The sequence below is a fragment of the Parasteatoda tepidariorum genome, chromosome 4, assembly GCF_982258835.1.
Source record: "Parasteatoda tepidariorum strain Cologne lab strain chromosome 4, Ptep-v5.0, whole genome shotgun sequence".
In the NCBI taxonomy this organism is placed as follows: Eukaryota; Metazoa; Arthropoda; class Arachnida; order Araneae; family Theridiidae; genus Parasteatoda; species Parasteatoda tepidariorum.
The window spans coordinates 71247369-71267778 of record NC_141758.1 but is presented as its reverse complement, the minus strand read 5'-3'; the positions used below and the strand labels follow the sequence as shown (position 1 = coordinate 71267778).

The 20410-nt window shown below is 26.0% G+C and overlaps 1 protein-coding gene across 1 annotated transcript; it reads right to left on the bottom strand.

Moving 5' to 3' along the window:
- Positions 1–3267: 3267 nt before the first annotated feature.
- PIG-U (phosphatidylinositol glycan anchor biosynthesis class U) lies at positions 3268–19556 on the bottom strand. The gene is made up of 12 exons (XM_016068962.4): positions 19130–19556; positions 16375–16439; positions 14638–14709; positions 14105–14167; positions 13274–13371; positions 12672–12772; positions 11268–11365; positions 10054–10199; positions 8728–8871; positions 7538–7662; positions 6433–6575; positions 3268–5761 (listed from the first exon to the last, which is right to left on the bottom strand). The coding sequence occupies exons 1-12, from the start codon at positions 19272–19274 to the stop codon at positions 5651–5653; spliced, it is 1311 nt and encodes a 436-aa protein (XP_015924448.1). The 5' UTR covers positions 19275–19556; the 3' UTR covers positions 3268–5650.
- Positions 19557–20410: the final 854 nt, after the last annotated feature.

Sequence of the window (20410 nt, the reverse complement as noted above, 5' to 3'; positions counted from 1 at the left end):
AGTTGGATGTATTATTGAGTCTTTTATTAAACAGTTAATTTTTACTGTTTTGTTCAGTGATTTTAATGTGGAAGAAACATTCAATCTCTATACATCATTTAGTGAATAATATTGAAAGAGGGCAGCGAAACTTTCGACCTCAAATTTTAAACACTATGATCATCATGTGATCTTTTTGAAAGGGGTAAATAAGTCACACAGGATTGGTAATTAACAACTGTTTTTTTCACAACAGTTAGTTATTAAACTTAAGTTAATTATTAATATTATACAGTTAATTTTCACTGTTTTGTTCAGTGATTTTAATGTGGAAGAAACATTCAATCTCTATACATCATTTTGTGAATAATATTGAAAGACAGCAGCAAAACTTCCGATCTCAAATTTTAAACACTATGATCATCATGTGATCTTTTTGAAAGGGGTAAATAAGGCACACAGGATTGGTAATTAACAACTGTTTTTTTCACAACAGTTAGTTATTAAACTTAAGTTAATTATTAATATTAAACAGTTAATTTTTATTGTTTTGCTCGGTGATTTTAATGTGGAAGAAACATTCAATCTCTATACATCATTTTGTGAATAATATTGAAAGACAGCAGAAGAACTTCCAACCTCAAATATTAAACACTATGATCATCATGCGATCTTTATAAAAGGGGTAAATAAGTCACACAGGATTGGTAATTAACAACTGTTTTTTCACAACAGTTAGTTATTAAACTTCATTATTAAACTTAAGTTAATTATTAATATTATACACTTAATTTTCACTGTTTTGTTCAGTGATTTTAATGTGGAAGAAACATTCAATCTCTATACATCATTTTGTGAATAATATTGAAAGACAGCAGCAAAACTTCCGACCTCAAATATTAAACACTATGATCATCATGTGATCTTTTTGAAAGGGGTAAATAAGTCACACAGGATTGGTAATTAACAACTGTTTTTTTCACAACAGTTAGTTATTAAACTTAAGTTAATTATTAATATTAAACAGTTAATTTTTACTGTTTTGCTCGGTGATTTTAATGTGGAAGAAACATTCAATCTCTATACATCATTTTGTGAATAATATTGAAAGACAGCAGAAGAACTTCCAACCTCAAATATTAAACACTATGATCATCATGCGATCTTTTTAAAAGGGGTAAATAAGTCACACAGGATTGGTAATTAACAACTGTTTTTTTCACAACAGTTAGTTATTAAACTTCATTATTAAACTTAAGTTAATTATTAATATTATACAGTTAATTTTCACTGTTTTGTTCAGTGATTTTAATGTGGAAGAAACATCCAATCTCTATACATCATTTTGTGAATAATATTGAAAGACAGCAGCAAAACTTCCGACCACAAATATTAAACACTATGATCATCATGTGATCTTTTTGAAAGGGGTAAATAAGTCACACATGATTGGTAATTAACAACTGTTTTTTTTCATTTAACCTATTCAGATGGAGCAACAAAAGGAAAAAGTGCCTTACCCTCTGAGTAAATATAAGTATGCATAAAACATTAATAAAACGTTTGTAGTATTTCGAAGAAAAAAAATCAATTGCAAAACTGACCCGAAACCTGCAAGATATTTTATAGAAAATACCAAACAGTAAATGTCCAGTCTAAACCCACGTAAATCAATAAGCATTACATCCTTTTCCCACTCGTCCCGCAGTGGACTGACCGTTAAGACACGGTTCCCAGCAGATCACCGAAGTCAAGCATCACTGGCTACGACCAGTGTGCGGGTGGGTGACCACTTGGATCAGCCTGTGTAGGGACCGAGGGTGTGCGGTATTGGTCCTCGTTAAACTGTTCCTACCGTAAAGTGCTCGACTTCGCGTGCAGGTCGTGGGGCTACCGAAGCGGGGGTGCCATCCCCTCTGCAGAGGATCAAAATTGGGATGGCATGTCTTTGGATCATCCTCAGGGATGTCTTCCGGACCGTCTCTAATAGCCTATTGTGCAGCTCTAGTGCCACGTAAATGAACAACAACCTTTTCCCACTCCGTCAAAATATAAACAAAAAAGCAAAGAGTGGTAAATCACATGCTCAATTCTCTCGAAAGAACTGAACACGCGCAGTTGTTTACATGTTAAAATACCTTAGATAATAATATAAAAAAAATATCGGAACCAAAACTGCACATTAAAGATCAACCCTCTGTGAGGCATTATTTTAAATTGTAACGGACTTCAACACTCATCTAGTACCGGTTAAAAACCGAAATAAAGTAACTGTTTAAAACTGGCATTCTAGATTGAAGTTACATCAATATGATCAGGGGCTGTTGGTGTTGTAAAGGCTCGTCTCATACAAAACTCATTGGCTGGAAAGGGCAAATCACATCACAGAATGGATTAATAAAACACTGATGTGTTAATAAATCACTAATCAAATACAAGTTTATCCTGTCGTAACAGCATAATATGATAGTATGCAGAAGAAACACCAAACCATGCTTTATTAATGACTTGTTTTATTAATACAAACTTCATTCATTACTAAACAATGAAACAATATATTTTACAAAGAAATTGGCAGCGTTTTTAAATAATATGTAATGTGAAATTCAATCGAAAGTGTTAATAAATTATGAAACATACATGGAGCAAAAAATGGAATGAAACACTAATATTTCAATTTCCAAACAAAATTCCAAGAATTTTAGACAGTTAAAAAAAAATTCATTTTTACTAAAAATAAAATAATGAGATCAAGATCTGTTTATTCATATTTAACTACCACAATTATAGAATAATAAATAATAAAGGTAATTGATTAAAAAATTAAGACACTGATACATCAAATACAATTAAGAAATAGTTAATACTGTTCTGGGCTAAGAAAATGAAACATAAATACATAAAAAAAGAAATTAAATAATAAAAATCTTCACCAAACAATACAAGAATAAAGTTGTTGTTTTTCAAAGCTAATTTATAATTCAAGAAATGAGGACCAAAAAAAGACTGATTATGAAATGTAAATTAAGAGTCTTTGGAATTCGGCAAAGTTACTGAAGAAAGTATCCTGAAAAATAAATTTGCATAGTTCTCATTTAACTATTAATCTTATAAAAAATTTTTTAATATAGTTCTATAGGAACTAAAATGTAATTTATTTCATACATGAAACTACTTAGTTCAGAAAGGAAAGATATAAAAGAAATATAAAAAAAAATCAATGTTATTTTAACTATTTTTACTCCTCATATTATTAATCTTGAAGGATTTTTTTGTTGTTTCAAAGAATTTTTTTTTTCCAGAAATTTTTACTAGCTTTTTTATGCAAAAAAATTTTTTTTTTCTAGATTCAAGAAACAGTTATACAAATTTATATCTTAAATGAGCATTTTAATACAATAACTCTAACATATTCACTTAATTTCAAAACTATGCAATTTCTATTTTCATTTATTTTTCTCTTGACAACAAGAATAATTTTCTTCCTCTCTTTCTTTATTTAAGAAAATAATCCTGAAAAAATCTGTTTCATATAATTTTTCAGCAATTTATACATAATTTACTTTTTACACAATGCTTTTTGACAGGGAAAAAAAAGGATGGTTGAACAGCCTCCTACAAAACCCTCCCTTTATATTAAAGAGAACTTTAAGCATTGATATTCAGGACCCTAACCACAGCAACTCTGTAAAATTTCAAAACTACTAGATTTTTCTTCATTTCCAGAACTATCAATTAAAATAATATTATTTTTTAGTTCTATGCACGTGAAATTAAATGCATTTAACACTTTTGTACTTAAAATGAAATGTCATTTATTAATTTCCTTTAGCTCTCTTAAACAATAAACAACTAACGATAGCAGAATTTTAAAAGGTAGAATTATAGAAGTATTACAATTTTAAAAATATAATTTTAGTGAATTTAAAATAATAATAGATAGAATAGTTTAAACTTTTATAAAAAAAAAATTTTTATGCAATAAATTTTTTTTATTTGAATATTTTATAAGTATTCTAATATCAGCAAGATTAAATTTTTTGTATTATTATGTTAAATTGAAATTCTAAATAATTGAGTTATAATTACACAGTTTTATATAATTTGATTGCTTAACATTTATTATTAAAATACTAATGGACTCTGGCTGTTACAGAGTAACTAGGCTTAAAAAATATAGAAAGATTAAAAAAAAGAAGAAGAAAGAATGATTTTAAGAAGATGAAAAAAAAAAATAGTTAATATAAATAACAACCAATGCCAACATTTATTTAAGGTTAAACAATTGCATAATTTTTTCTTAAAGTTGTTAAAACGTAGTTACCAACATTTCGACATTGGTTATTCCTGCAGTAAACCAAAGAATAGATGTTATGTATTGCTCCGGGACAAAGATAAGTGACATTTTGAAAGAATAAAGTGAAGAATGTTTCGATCGTAACAAGTTAAAAATTATATAAATTATTAAAAAAAAGAGTATGAGAAACAAAATATTTGAAGTTTACACATTATATTTGTTAATTAATATATAATTATTTAATACATAATTTGCTAATTAATATAATTTCAGTTCTTTAAAAAAAGCACTTTTAGTAAGAATAAAACAGGAAGATAAAAGTATTGCATGTTAGATGAAATTATGATATTGAATACATCAATAGGTAACACAATATCATATAAAACAGTTATGTTCTAAACCTTTCAGCAATTAATGTTTTTGTCTGGACGAATTTACTAAAAAAATAACATATATTAAGGGATGCGAAAAATTCTCTCATAGAAAAAAAATAAGCAAAAACAAAAAGAAATTTAATAGAGAAATAACATATATTGCAGGATATTAATAGGAAAACATTTTTAAAAAAAATTCACACTAGGTTTCATTATTATTGTTAAAGAATATTCTTCTTAATATCCATTCATTCATTGCATAAGAATAATAGAACATGAACTATTAATGCTTTTGACTGGATAGATTTGATTAAAAAAAATAACACAGATTAACGGATATTCATAGAAAATTATCACTAAACATAAATAAATTTAATAAAAAGGTACCTTATATTTAGAGATAACATTATAAAAACATCGGTAAATAAAAAAAAAATTCACACAAATTTACATTATTACTTTCAAGATCATTATCCATTTATTCATTGCATAGAAATTTTAAAATAGGCACTTAAAACTGCTAGTAACTCATAACTTTTTGTTTCTTTAATGTAACAAAATTTTGACCATTGATTCAAGCTAAGGCCAAGACTAAATATTAATTTTAAGGAGGGATAAATAACGATTTCCTCCTCCATGTGTGGTTATTTAGAAATTATTAGTTACTTAATTTCAAAAAAATTATGAGTCTCATAAAACATGTGACCTGAAATAAAACTTTGACATTATTATAATTAAATATATTTCTAGTTAAGTTCCATCATATGTAGGAGAAATAATAATTTTTAGGACTCAAATTATTTCAAGTCAGTTCTAAATATGAAGTACTTTGCACCTATGCCATCCATGTTCCTAAGAATGCATGAAAATTTTAAACATCAGATAAAATAAATTTCGCATACATCAATTCAGTAGCATCTGGGAGTAATTGTGGCATACTGTTTTTCGTATCGAAGAAAAATTTGACATGAGTTGCTTTACTATCTAGTCCTTGTTTATCTCATTGAAGTCTCATAACAGGTAAACTACCATCTTCATTATACTTAACACCATTTTGGAGATAATATTCCCTCTTTATAAAAGCTGACAAAAGATCAGTAAGTAAAAAAACCTAAATAAATAAAAATTAAAATAATTAAATAAATATAATCAAAGCAGTTCAATAAATAATATTTTTAATTATAACCATCATTAAAATTAGGATTTCATATAGTTATTAAAGAATTAAAAAAATTATTCAAAACTGAGTTACATAAAAAGATATAAGTTTTCAGACCTAAGGTAAAAAAATATTAGTCTTTTTTATGAAGGAAGTTATTATATAATTGCAAATCAATGAACTAACTCATTACTTAAATGTTTTTTATCATTATATTCATCAAATTAATTATAAATAAATACTGCTTAAAATACATTAATTGCTTAGAATTTCTTTTTATGCAAAAGCTTAAGATTAGAGTTATATGTACGTATATTACTTTTTATGATCTGATTTTTTTTTTAAAAAATAGTTTGTATTAACAGTGTAATATTAAAATTATGCTATCAAGTTATGAATTTATCCTGTTATACATTATAATGTAGAATCAACTAATTTTCAGTATTGCAGCAAAGAATTCAAAGAGAAAATAATACACATATAAATACCTTTTAGCAATTTATATTCACAAGAATAGAAAGATTAATTGATTTCATTGTTAAATAAAAACCTAACAATGGCTAAATATTTCAACTTAATATGGTTGCATTATATTTTAGAAAGTAAAAAGAATATTTAATTACTTGTCCTGTATTAAATGCTAATGTAATTCCAAAATAAAAATTGGCATTTGCACTTCCAGAATATATCCACAAATGCCACAGAGTTGGTCCTAAAAGAGTGCAGCTAGCCAAGACACAGCCAATAATGAACTTTTGCCTCATAACTGGAAAAAATTGGATAAGTTGCATGCACATAAAAAACAACAATAAACAAATATTAACTTCATAAAATTTTTTACAATATTTAGTTACTTTCCATACAATTGTATGAATTTAAAAAATTATAAATATATTTCTTAAATCCAAGATAACCATTTTGATGCCACATAAAGGTACACTATTATCAGCACAAATATGTAACAACGAAACTCGTTAAGATTATTTTAAACTTTACTATGTGTGATTTTAAATGCCATTTTTCATTTATTTTAATATGGTTCAGTGCTTTGGTTTCTGAGTAAAAAGGCGAACTCTATGAAATAATGTAACATCAAACTGATAGACCGATAACAGTTTTTATGAATTTTGAATACAGTAACAGAGGAGCAGTATGTGCAATTTTACATATTGCAGCAAGATGGCTACTATTGATTGAGAATCATTCTGGTAAAAACCAGTTCTATGTGTTCTTTACTTTTTATTTGCAATTTAAAAATGTTCCTTTCTACACATGGTGCGTAGCCAGACTTTTCAACAAAAAAGCACCTTTTAAGCACTCAAAAATAGTTTTAATCACTTTCCAAAAAAAAAAATCATAATTAGGATCTGTGCAGTAGTAAATATTATTTTTTTCTATCACTTAAAGCTTTCAATTTATAAACATAAAATCAATAAAATTGAAAAATTTTACGTAATCATGATAAAATAACTAGTTTCTGATAAATATTGCAGAGAAAATTGCAAAAATCATACATTTTTTGTAATTTATGACAATAATCAATACGTCAAAGAAAAAATCTCGAGAAAGAAAACTAAGCGCTTTCTACAAATCCCAAATTAAAAAAAGCACATTTAAGGGCTTTTAAAACATAAATAAAAAATAAGCACCATTAAGCACTTCTTAAAAACACTATGCACTCTGTCACATTAGCAAAATCATCTCTCAGTATATTAAATAAATACTTACAACAAAACAAATGGCTCCAAATTGGTAGAAGAGAAAAATACAAAGCCACATCACCAATACAGGGATATGATTTAAATATTGTTATAATAACTAAATAAATAAATAGTAAAAACATAGGCTCCTTCCTGAAATGAAATAAAAAAACATATATATAAAAAATGCATTAAGCCAAAACAAATTGTATATTTTATTATATAAAGGAAACACTGGATGTTGAAAACAAAAAAAGAGCAATTTTTATTAGGTCATTTTCAATATTTAACAGAATATTCACAGCATAAGTCTGTGTATGATGTTTTAGGAAAAAGAAATTAATGGTTTTAAAGTTATAGCTAAAAGTGTGGTTTTTAATTGTTGATAACTAATAAGTTCCTTGCAAATGGATTATAATTTTTTAAATCAAGTTTTTACCTAAAAACATAGTTTTATAGCTATTTAAATACATTTAAGTGGTTATGGGAATCGTACAAAAAATATTTGTACCTAAGCATTAAATGTTTATTTTGTCACAAAACCTTTTTTCGATTAAAAAGCTTCAATTATCTTAGTTCAATTAATAAAATATAAAATTAAGGTATTGAGTTAAAGAAATGCCTTTAAAATTAAACAAGACACAACGAAGAGTACATGCATTTTTTAAAACAATGAAAAAAAATTGATGCAAAAGGAACTTTCTGAAGTTGTGAGAACATCAAAAAATTTCATTATTAGAAAAAGCAACTTCGTCAACGAAAACTACATATTGATGCATGAACCTTTTTTATAAATTCATAATATTATAACTCGATAAAGAAATCCCCAGATTTTAACGCGTTTTGATGTATATTACTTATTAAAATGTTAATTTTTTTTTAATATGCTAAAAAACAAATAATTGATTTTTCTCATTCTCAACATCCAGTGTCCCCTTAAATTATTCAAAATGAACAGCTTAAAACTATCTGAATTCTACAGTTTAATACTATAAATATCTTTATTTTTTTCGTTTTGTAAAATATTATCAATGAATCCCAAAGTTAAAAATTTATAAATATTTTTAATAACAGCACTAGTTTAATGAAACAAATACACATTTCAAAATCAAATGCCTAACAACACAGTTATAACTACATTGAAATATGCTTAAAAAAATAAAGATTTATAATAAACATTGATGATAGAAATATTTAAGATGCAACATGCATTTGTACCTTAAGCGAATGGCTAGTGGTGTGACATATATGAACACATTCAGTTGAAAAGTCCACAAGAAAAATATTCTAAAATGTTCAAACATTTCTGTGAAAAAATACCAAAATAAACCAATGTTAGGAGTTAAATCTGGAGCAGATAATCTGAAAAAGAAAATAAATAAAAAATTACTAAGTTTTGAATTGAAGCAAATATTTATTAAAATATTATTTTAATAATATATCATATTATTGTGTGCCTTTAACATTCGTGGAATAGATCCAGCCAGTCTTTTTTGTTACATTAATTCATAATGATTATTTTATTAACATTATAAAATCAATTAATAGGTACTCTTGATACTTATTCCCCAAATAAAAAAACTTTTGGTGTGACACACAAATCACAAATAAAATTTGGAACAGTTTCTTTTTTTCAAAAAAAAAAATCTACCTGAAAATTAAACTTCTTTAAGTTTTTAAAGCAAAATATCACCTAAAAAGAAACAATGTTAGAAAATTATTATGTCTTCTTTAATTTGAAAGAGGATGTTAAAAACCAGAGGAAATTTTCAGAAAAAAAGATTTTATGACAAACATAAATTTCGAACAGCCTTTTTCCCCCCGAACAAAAAGTCAACCCCAAAATTAAACTTTTTTAAGTTTTTATTACCAAATATCAGCCAAAAGGTAAAAAATTAAAAGGTTTTCATGAATTTAAATGAGCAGTGCAAAAATTCTGAAGGAATTTTAGGAAAAACAGATTTTATTTGAAATATTAAATTAATAGGAAATATAAAAGAAAAGGAAATATAAAAGCTTATGTATGGGAAATATTAATTTGGGACAGACCATTTTTTCAGAAAAAAAAGTCAACCTGAAAGTTAAATTTTTTAATTTTTAGTTTCATAACACAGTTGAAAGGAACCTTAGAAAACTATTATGTCTTCATCAATTGTATGAGGGTGTTAAAATTCTGACAAAATTTTCAGAAAAAGAGATTTTATGGGAAATATTAAATAAAAAGAATTATCTAATATTCAATAAAACAGAAATTGAGCACAGTAATTAGTTCTGGATGGGAAAACAGTTTTTTTTTCCAGACAGGGGAAGTGTTATAAGATGAAAAACATGGAAAGTTTCTAAATCCCTTAATTGCAAATGATGGAAAGTAGAGATTCTACTAGCATTTAAAAAAGATGCAGTTTTTATTCGTAAACGGGCACTTTTAGATTTCAAAACAAGCAACTTAACAACAATTCAGATAAATGATACTGTTACCACACATGGAAAAATAGAAGACAAAAACTCATGACAAAATTAAAGAACATTCTCTTCAACACTTACATAAATCCATAAGTGGATGACAAAAAGCTCCATGATCCAGTCATGTCATGAAATGATTTTAATAATGTTATACTGAATGCAAAGGTAAGGATGATTATAGTAAGAATCTTAAATGTATCATACATTTTGCTGTGTCCACAACTACTCTAAAAAAGAAAAAATATATAAGCTTCAGTCCTCATATACAAACAGAATTTAATTTGAATATAAATATTCTTCAAAATTCCAATTGTATAGCACTAACAATAAAAATGTTTTCATTTCTGTTCAATGAAACCCGAAGAAAAATAGATAAACAATCCGAATATTTAATGAAAACTAAAATATAACCAATATCTTTATAGAAAGATAAATAAAGTTATATCATTCAATAATGTTTAGAATTACAGAAAACAATAAATATCTACAATAATTTTATTATTCAATATTCAATATATATAATATATATATATATGTGTATATATATATATAAATTCGATATATATATGTATATTATATGCAGAGAAATCTCCTGTTATGGACACTCCTGTGAAACGGACATATTGTTCACTCGTGAATCTTCTATGATTTCTTCTTCTGTGATATTATTTTTCCCTTATTGTTATTTTGTTGCGTTCCTTGAAATATTTGGCAGCAGATTTAATTCATGATAATTTTTTGTGGAAGGGTTTTAAACCCTCAAACCCCTTATGGTTTATTAGAAATGGCAGCCAACTTCTTAAATTCAAATGTGTATACAGTTGCTTAGGAGATTTAACTGATTTATTTCAGCATTTATTAATGTAATAAAAGACTATTTTTAACTAATAACCACACACATTACATTGCAAAATAGTTTGGATATTGCTTTGGGCTGAAGACTAATCTTCTTTACAAAAAAGAATAATTAGAGGAATTCTTAATATTTTGCATGCATCAGTTTTTAAGAATAGATGTACATAAATGATTAAAATAATAGATTTAAAGTTTTCTTTCTTGGCAAAATGAAATAAATGTCTTTGAAAACAATTTTACGATTAGGCCTAATTCTGGTAATAAACGTAATAAACAAGTAAATTTATGAACAAAAAAAAATTTTTTTTTTTTACAATCTATTTTACATCATAATACATGACTTCAGAAATTATTTATTTGTAATAAACATTAATAACCAAAAAGTGCCAAATCAAAAAATAGTTTAAAATATTATAAAAAAAGAGTAAGATACAACTTACTTGGTAAGTATACATAACCAATGGAACAAGTAGAAACATATGATAAAATGTGTGACAGGACAGGATTGCAAGGAATACTGGTGCAAGTAACCAATAACCTTAAAAAAATAATAAAAATTGAAATTTCAGAAATAAAAATTATAAACAACTGATGGTGGAAGATAAGCTGGCAAAGGGAAAAGATAAACTCGAAAACTAATACAAAACCTTGAACTCCTAAAACTATGAAATTAGTAAAATCCATAAAGAACTTTCACTATGAGTCAAAGAATTTGAGTTTGTGTAGGACACAACATAATACTACATTATACAGTGCTATGAGCAATATTATGAGGTGAATTTCCTTTTAATAACTATCTTATAAGAAATGACTGAACATAAAAACCACTTAATATTATTTTTTTGCAATATTTTGATAAAAAATTTAAATATTTACTTTATTATCATTCAAGCTACAATAATAAATCAATAACACACATTTCATGCAAAAAAACTAAGTAGGCAATGCACTAATATAATTTCTAATAAGTATTTGGCTGTTTTTGTTATAAGGGGAAAGATAAATTAATATTATAATAGGCCACCAGGTATTAAAGAAATAATCCCAAGAAACTGAAGCAGTAAGATATTTGATTAAAAAAAACTTTATTCGCTTCAAAAGTATACGCATTGGATATCTGTAAAATTTTGACATATTCTATATTATTTTATACATTCAATTCTATTATATATTTTTTTTCATGTCTTCCCATTCATCCCTGACAAGTCTTGAAAATGGGTGTCTATTTTTGGGGGCTCAAAACACGTCGACTGTTACTTCCAATCAGTATATTTTTTTAACAAATAATTATATATATAACAAATAAATAATATTTTTAACAAATAATCAAGTAATGATCATCAAATAGTTTCATTTCCTAGGTTTTGTTTATACAATTTTTGTACTTAGTTTATTTAAAAATAATTATTATACCAAAATATTATATCCCTTTTTACAAAATTACAATAAAAATTCTTTAGACAAAAAATATCAAGAATATTCGTTCAATTCATATTTTAATATGAATTGAATCACACATAAATATATTAATTTGAGTGAAATTTAGATTTGATTTTAAAATGCTGAATTAAGTAATATAGACGTCTAAATTTTCTTTTTTATTCAAAACTTTAAACTATCCATATAAAATTTTCAAAACAAACATTTTGTTATAAGAATTCAGATAAGAAAAAAAAAATTTAAAACATATAAACTATTAAGTTTTTAACTTGTAGTTCTTTAAAAAAAAACTTATTTGATTTGAATGGTTTGGATTGACATGGCATGAGACAAAGTTTTTTGTCATTCCCTTATACATAAATTGGGAAAACAATATCTATAAAAAATAAATTAAAAAAACTAACCTGATACAGTAACAAGCAGAAATGAAGACAAAATTAAATTTTGAAATGTTACAGTTGATTTCCCCCCACAAGACAGCACAGCATATGGACATAACAAATACCTGCAATAAATTTAAAAATATATGTTAAAATTATAATAACTGGTTTTTCAAAAAAGAAAAACAAAAATTAAAATTGTCACCTATTTGACATAAAATATACTATTTAAAAGCTGAAATTCGCATTCTATAAATAAACATGAAATTCACATTGAAGCACATTTTTAATGCAGGTCTGAATTAAAATTTTTTCCTTAATGATTAAATATAATGTGCCAAAAAAACGGACAACACAGAATAACTTTTGATCGAATTATCGGATTTTTTTTCAATGATGGAATGGAAATTAACTTAACAACTTATATTTTTATAACATTTCATTTAAAGAAAAACATATTATTTTCAATTTAATGCTGTGTATAAAAAAGAAATAATATATTTTTAAGGGAAGATTTTTATTAGAAGCTTATGATTGTCAAGTTCAGTGGATGAGATTATAAAAATAACTAATTTCTAATGCTAATAATTATTAAAGCATGAGTAAAAAAGAACTATTATACTTACAAAACTGAAACATAAAAAGGCACCCAGTTAAGATCTTCAGCTTTTAAAAGCACAGGATTTGCATTCTCAGGAAATTTGGAATCACTTTCTTGTTTATCCTAGATGTGAAAACATACTTGTTGCCATGAAGCAGAAATGCAGAAAAAATAATGAAGATTGGACAAACTTGATGCATATTAAATAATTGAAATTGCATTAATTGTGTCAGCAATTATGATAATTATTATAAATATCTAATCTTAACTGCGAATAGAAATTTCATTTAAGCTGCATTTATGAGGAAATACTTAAAATAACTACATTGCTGTTTTAAATTTACATTGAGAAGAAAAGTATCAGTTCTATTTACCAAAAAATGATTGTTAATTAATTGAAAATGTAAATTTGAATTTACTATATAACTATAGTCTAGAGATTAATAGGGTAGTATTTTTGTTGAATTTTAATTTTTAAGCTAATAAAACTTTGAATTTCTATAAACAATAGTTTTCTATTATCTTCTGACAATCCTGCGAATAAAAAATCTAACTTTTATTTGTATACACCCCCCCCCCAAAAAAAAAAAACACGGAGAAACACTTCATACAGAGAAATAGGAAAGGATTACTTTAACCCAAAAGCGAATTTGTGAAAATGGCAAAAGGTTAAGGTGTTTTGTCTACGTAAAGGAAAAAAATACTATATATATATATATATATATATATCATTTACAACTAATTAAAATTTCAACTGGAGAATAGACTGCTGTCAAGAAAGAAATTTACTTCAGACAAGAATATTTATTTTTAGACAAGATATATTTAAATATTATAATTCACATCAAATACTTACAAGCTTTTTAAGATATATCTTCGCAGTTAAAGATAAAAGAACTGCAGTTATGACATCACAGGCCTATAATTACAAAGATAAAAACATTAAGATCTCTCATCTGGTTTTAATAAATATTCATAACATTTACTTTGAAATGTAAAAAATTACCAAAAAAATAGAAATAAGAAAATGTATTTTTTAATAAATTTTTAAACATTAGTGAAAAAATTAGTTAAACAATTAGTGAAAAATCATGTAGTTCTGCGTGAAAAAACATATAAGTATAACCTACAAGTATTAATAAAAAGTTGAAAATTTTTCTTTGTTTTTATAATAATAAATGTGTAGATTTGTGTAGATCTATTGTGTAGATTTTTGAAAAATAGTGCCTCTTACATTGATTCCAGATGCTCTGATTACTTTTTCAAGTATGATATTAAATAGAAGGCTCCAACCCAATACAACATGCTTATTTTTATATTCAAAATATATTGTTAAAATATCTATGCATTATCTAAATTATAATTCCTAAAAAGATTATTGTTACTTACAGCAAATATGACAGGAATCCATTCTTGATAATGAGTTAAGAGGTAGTTGTATGCTACAAGACCTAATGGACTCTGCAAAGTAAATAATACAGTTAATATAAAATAATGAAGTAATTCTGAATAAAAAAAATGTATTTTGAGTTAATGTATGGGAGATAAATTTAATATGGTGACTTGTCTTTCCTTCCATCTAGTCATCATCTTTGTCTTAAAACATTTCTGTACATGCACAAATATTGTGATAGTGTTTAAAGCTACCCTTAAATATTAACATTATTCTATTATAGCATCTACTCTATTATTTAAATATTAACATTATATTAGCTTTAACATTATTTTTCACTACACTAACACTATTTTGTTCTACAAGTAGTTAATATTCCTTGTATTATCGATATAAACAATAAAATTAATATATATATTGAAATTGCAACAATACATTTTTAATTTTAGTAACATTAAATTTCAAGTTAATAATTTTTAGTAACAGTAGTATTAATTTTTTTTAATTTTTAGTAATTACATTTTTAGTACATTTAATATAATGACATTTTATTGACACACAAGTAAGAATGAGGTGAGTAATAATAGGTAAATGTTGTCTTTTTCCCCCCCATCTTAAAGCAATGAAATACAGTATTAATCCTTCTGCATTGAGTCATTGGGCAAAAATGTACTGAAACTTTCCTGACACACACTATTTTTCTACTCATGAACATGCAAAAAACTGGTTTCATGGTGTAGGAAAGCTTGCAGCTAAAAGTTGAGACTAACACTCCAATGGTTAAAAAGTGCAAAATAAAATTGTTTCTTTAAATTTAAACAGACGGTCAATTGCAAGCTTGGCACCTCTTTTTGCAGAAAATAGAATATTTTCTTTACTTCTTAAATTACTAGAGTTATAAAATTTAGTACAGTTGTGCATATCTGAACAATACACATTTAAAACTATTTTCATATCTTAAAAATAAAGAGAAATTTTTAAAGTTTTAAACAAGATTTAATCAATTTTATAAAATGTAAAATATAATAATTTAAAAAAAAAAATTCTAATGTATACCTCTCTATTCAGTAATTATGAAAGTGGAAATTATAATCCTTTCATCAAATAAACTCTCACAATTTTAAGACCTATTGAGAAATATAAGAATTCTCTCAGATGTTGATTTCCTTTTTGGATAAATGTCAAGCATTTGTATATGGTAAACATCAGGCGTAAATCTGAAGTATAAACAATAAGTAAAAGCTGCAATAGAAAGTTACACTTTGTTTCTGTAAAGGATATATTCATATATGAGAACTATTATCTTCAAATAATTATAGTTACAATACCAAAAAATGCTATGCAAGCGCTATTATTAATCGAAACATTTCAAAAATATTCTTCAACTGTAAAGTTTTTACCACTTTACACTAAGTTATTGGATGGAAAAGGCTTTTCTAAGTTGAAAATAGTCTTTTCCTTTCTAATTCATAACTAAATCTATAAGAATCATCAAATATAAAAATAGAAAAAACATTTAACAACTTCAAATTATGAAATAAAATAAAAAATATTGTTATTTTGAAATCAACTGCTAACTGTCAAATTGATTTTGTATTTTTAAAATTTCAAAAACTTTAATGTCATTAAAATAATATGTAATAAAAACTTGGCAATTAAATTGGTTGATAGTTAAATACATTATTTAGTTCATAACATCTTTTCCTAGATAACACAGATAAATAAATATTTACCTCATGAAAAATATCGCTATCATATGGATCAACACCTTGCTTCCACAAATGCACACCTTCAATAGCTGAAAACATACAATATTTAAGTGTTTATTTTAAAAATGCTTTTTCCGCAAATAATTAGCTTTTAAATTGTGGTAAAGTATATACAATATTCAATAAAAATATAAAATAATTGATGCCATAGAAGTTTATTTAAAAATAAGCATTGAATATAAAAGTTAAAATTAAGTTTTATATAGGTTACTTTAGCCACTGTACAAATGTATTCAGCAAACGTTTTAAAGTTTATATCTATTGCTAAGGTCCTCTTTTATGAGTCTAATATAGAAAATTAAAGGCAAACATATTACATAACAAAACATGAGAAATAATAATACCTTTTTTTTCTATCGATATTACTTAAAAGAAAAATAGTAAGAAAACTATTTTAGAATTTTTTTGAACAACTCAGTAGAACTTTTTGAACGACTTTTTTTCCGACTCAGTGATCCAAATTACTAGATTCGAAATGAGATCCGAATCATATGATTTGAATCATTGATTTAAATCTCTCGATTCAAATAATGATCTAAATCACATGACTGGAATCAGAGATCTGAATTACTTTATAAGAATCATTTATTAATTATTAAGGCAAATAGCATGATTCAAATCACTGACCTGATTTATTTGGCCTGAAGGATAATCTCAATCACGATTTGAATGAGTTTTCCAAATGGCATGATTCAAATCACTAATCTGAATAACTTGATTCCAAAAGTGATCCAAATCACTTCCTAAGAATCTTTAATCCGAATCACCGCTCTAAAATCACTTGATTCGAAAAGCAATCTGAATCACTTTATTCTAACAATGATCCGAATTAGATTATTTGAATCAGTGATTGGAACCACTTGATTCGAATCATTGATCCAAATCATTTGATTCAAATCAGTGATCCAAATCATTTGATTAACACCACTGATCTTAATCATTTGGTTTGAATGATTGTTCTGAATCCCTTGACTTAAATCACTTATCAAAATCACATGATTCAAATTTGATCTTCTCACAGTGTTTTTTTAGCGCAAACCGAATGTTTCACTGTAATATGTAACATTTTTGTTTAAAAAAATACTAACTACATAGTCACCAAACTATTACAGATTTGCTAAGAGTAGAAACCGAAATATTTTTGAATATAAAATATGATATTAGAACAATCAAAGGCAAAAGTATTGCATAAGAACAAAAAATGTTTAGTATACGAACAATTAAAGACAAAAAGTACGAATAATCCTTTTAAAAAAAAAACCAGCACTTTCAGTAAAAAGAAAAGCAAATCAATTGAAACAGGAAACTACAAAATATCTACCATCATCTAAATTACTGCAGAAATTACATCTTGCTGATCAGCCCCCTACTTGGAATTTATCATTCTTGAGAGTTGGGAGGCTCGAAAAAGAGGAACATTTGTTGTTTACGATAAAAAGAGTGACAATAATTTTTATACTAAAAAGTTGGAAAACCACCCCTTTTTCTGAGAAGAAAAAAGATCCCCCCTTTTGTTTTCTAAATGATTCACAGCAACTTTAGCTCTTGAACAACACCCATGCATTCTAGAATTCATTTTACTTTTTTAATATTGTTTTTTTACAAAATAGGTAGTGGTTTTTGACTACTACCAAAGTGTAACTCCGTAGCCTAGTAATTTTGAGCCCAACACAAAACAAGCTCCTGGATCAAACTAGGTTTCATGGAGAACTTTTTGATGAAACTAATCCACATTTGCGTTACATGGAGTAGAAAAAAACAAAAACCTCTCGTGGTTAGCCCGGCAGTAAGGGAATTCTATTCCAAAATCTATCTTTCACTGTGGATATTTTATGTCAGCACTGTGGTCAGTGCTTGTTAAGCTATTATTGGTGCTAGGGATGCTTAACTAATTGTGATTATAGGAAATTAGTATACTTATACAGGTACTGAAGCAAAAAGTCTTTTTAAACAGCCCACCAAAAAAGCATATGAATCTAAGGTTTCACAGGATGCATATAAAAAATGTTCCACTATTCATAAAAAGTTAGACTAAATATGTTAGCAATAAAAAAGTCATTCGGAAAAAATTACAAAAGCAATCCAGGGTTGGTGAACACATCGAGCAGGGTCTAATCTTAACTCTTTTACACTATATTCATATCAAAATTAAAAAGATAATTTTAAATCCTCCCTTTGACAGAAAGGCAAATACGAGGAATAATTAGAATAGCTTTTATGATATATTGAAGCATATATATAAAGCAGAAAAAATTAAAAAAAAAAAAAAAAAACATTTTATAATCAATTTTATATTAGATAAATCATTTTTATCAATTTCATTACCAAACTACTCACTGGTTCGAATGATCAATATACGTAATAATAGAATAAATTTTAAGATGTCTCCACACTTGCTCCATAATATGGGGTTTAAAGCAACTTTACCCAAAGGCAACTTTAAAAAAAAAAAAAAGATTGCTAAAAAACTATATATCTAAATTAGCTTAAGCATAATTTAAAATGAAGACAACCATAAAAATTTTGAATAAAACTATTCTGGATATTTTCAAAATAATGATTAGAAAGCTTTAGCAATTTAATGAAAACCGTCCACACTAGCCTCCTTCCCGTTATTTGTAAAACTATGAGAATTCTTGTATTAAGAACATATATTGATAAATAAAAACTATGATTTAATAATTGCGTATACTTCAAAAATTTGACCGGCATATTTTACCTTTCCTCCAAGCTGTTACAGGAGTCGAAATTTCGACGCGTTTACCCAGATTTTCAGTCACTGCAGGGTATTTTAAAATAAGGAAACGAATGATAAAGCCAATGGAATAGACGAAAATTTTTTTAAAAATTGTTGGTCCAGACATGGCTTATTGTTTATTTAATGAAGGATAGGATCAGTATAAAAACATGAGTTTCAACATAGAAAAGAGATGGAGGAACTTTACTTATCTAGAAATAAAGATTTCGAATAAAATTAAGTTAACTAGTAAAATGGTATTGTCCCAAGAATTGTACTATTCGATCTCTAATCTTTTCTCATAATTCCAAGCTTCTTTAATCGTTGTAATTCATAATTTTAAGATTCAGAATAGAATAGTTATGAAAACATCGAAACTTCATTCTGCTAATCAAAACAATGCGCGGTGCGTAAACTATTGCCAGCTTGATTTTTAATATAAACATTTTAAATGAAATGTGTTTGACTTTATTAAAAGAATTTAAAACAAAACGAATTAAGTATTATGCATAAATATTTCAAATACAGAGTATTTATAATTTAAAATTTTTAACACCCTAACGGACATTGTTTAGCAGCCGTGACCAATAACAAAATAGATGAATCTTATTGGTTGATTTTGGCATCGTTATCACTTAATAACTGCTTATGTTTACAAGATTTGGCATAATAGCCTCTTTTGGCATCTTTGATCACGCATGTGCATTTTATGCAGCTGGTATGCGTGGACACATTCTTAATCCACATGTTCATTTCATTCAGCTAATTGTATTTAACAAATTAGAGGAATGTGCCTACAATTAATATACACATAAGGCTCCACATCAATATCATTATTCCTCTCTTTCTTTCCAATACAATTTATGAAAGTAAAATGATTTTTTTAACAATGCTTTATTTAATTTTAATATTATTTTAAAAATGTACTGTAAATATCTATTATATCGTTCTTTTTATTCTTTTTTTTTCCCTCCTTGATTTCAATTTCCAGAATTATTTTGTTTACTCGTAATTTTTTTTAAGTATCCTTAAAATAAATATAGGCCATTTAATAAGTAGGAAAAACGTTAAAAATTAAATTTTGAGGCCCATTTGTTATTTAAACTCCCATAGCGTGGGAGTTAAATTAGTAACATTGTTATAAAGAAAGAATACTACAAAAAATGAGCAATAGAGTATAATTAATAACATAAATATATGCCATTTTCATTTTTTTTTTAAATCTAAATATTTTTGGCTTCATTCCTATAGATTTGTAGGGTT

Coding starts and splice junctions, on each gene's coding strand:
- PIG-U (XM_016068962.4), bottom strand. CDS start 19,274: ATGTCTGGACCAACAATTTTTAAAAAAATTTTCGTCTATTCCATTGGC. Junction 16,440..19,129: donor TGTAACAGCTTGGAGGAAAG/GTAAAATATGCC, acceptor GTATGTTTTCAG/CTATTGAAGGTGTGCATTTG. Junction 10,200..11,267: donor TGGTTATGTATACTTACCAA/GTAAGTTGTATC, acceptor TTTCTTTTTTAG/AGTAGTTGTGGACACAGCAA.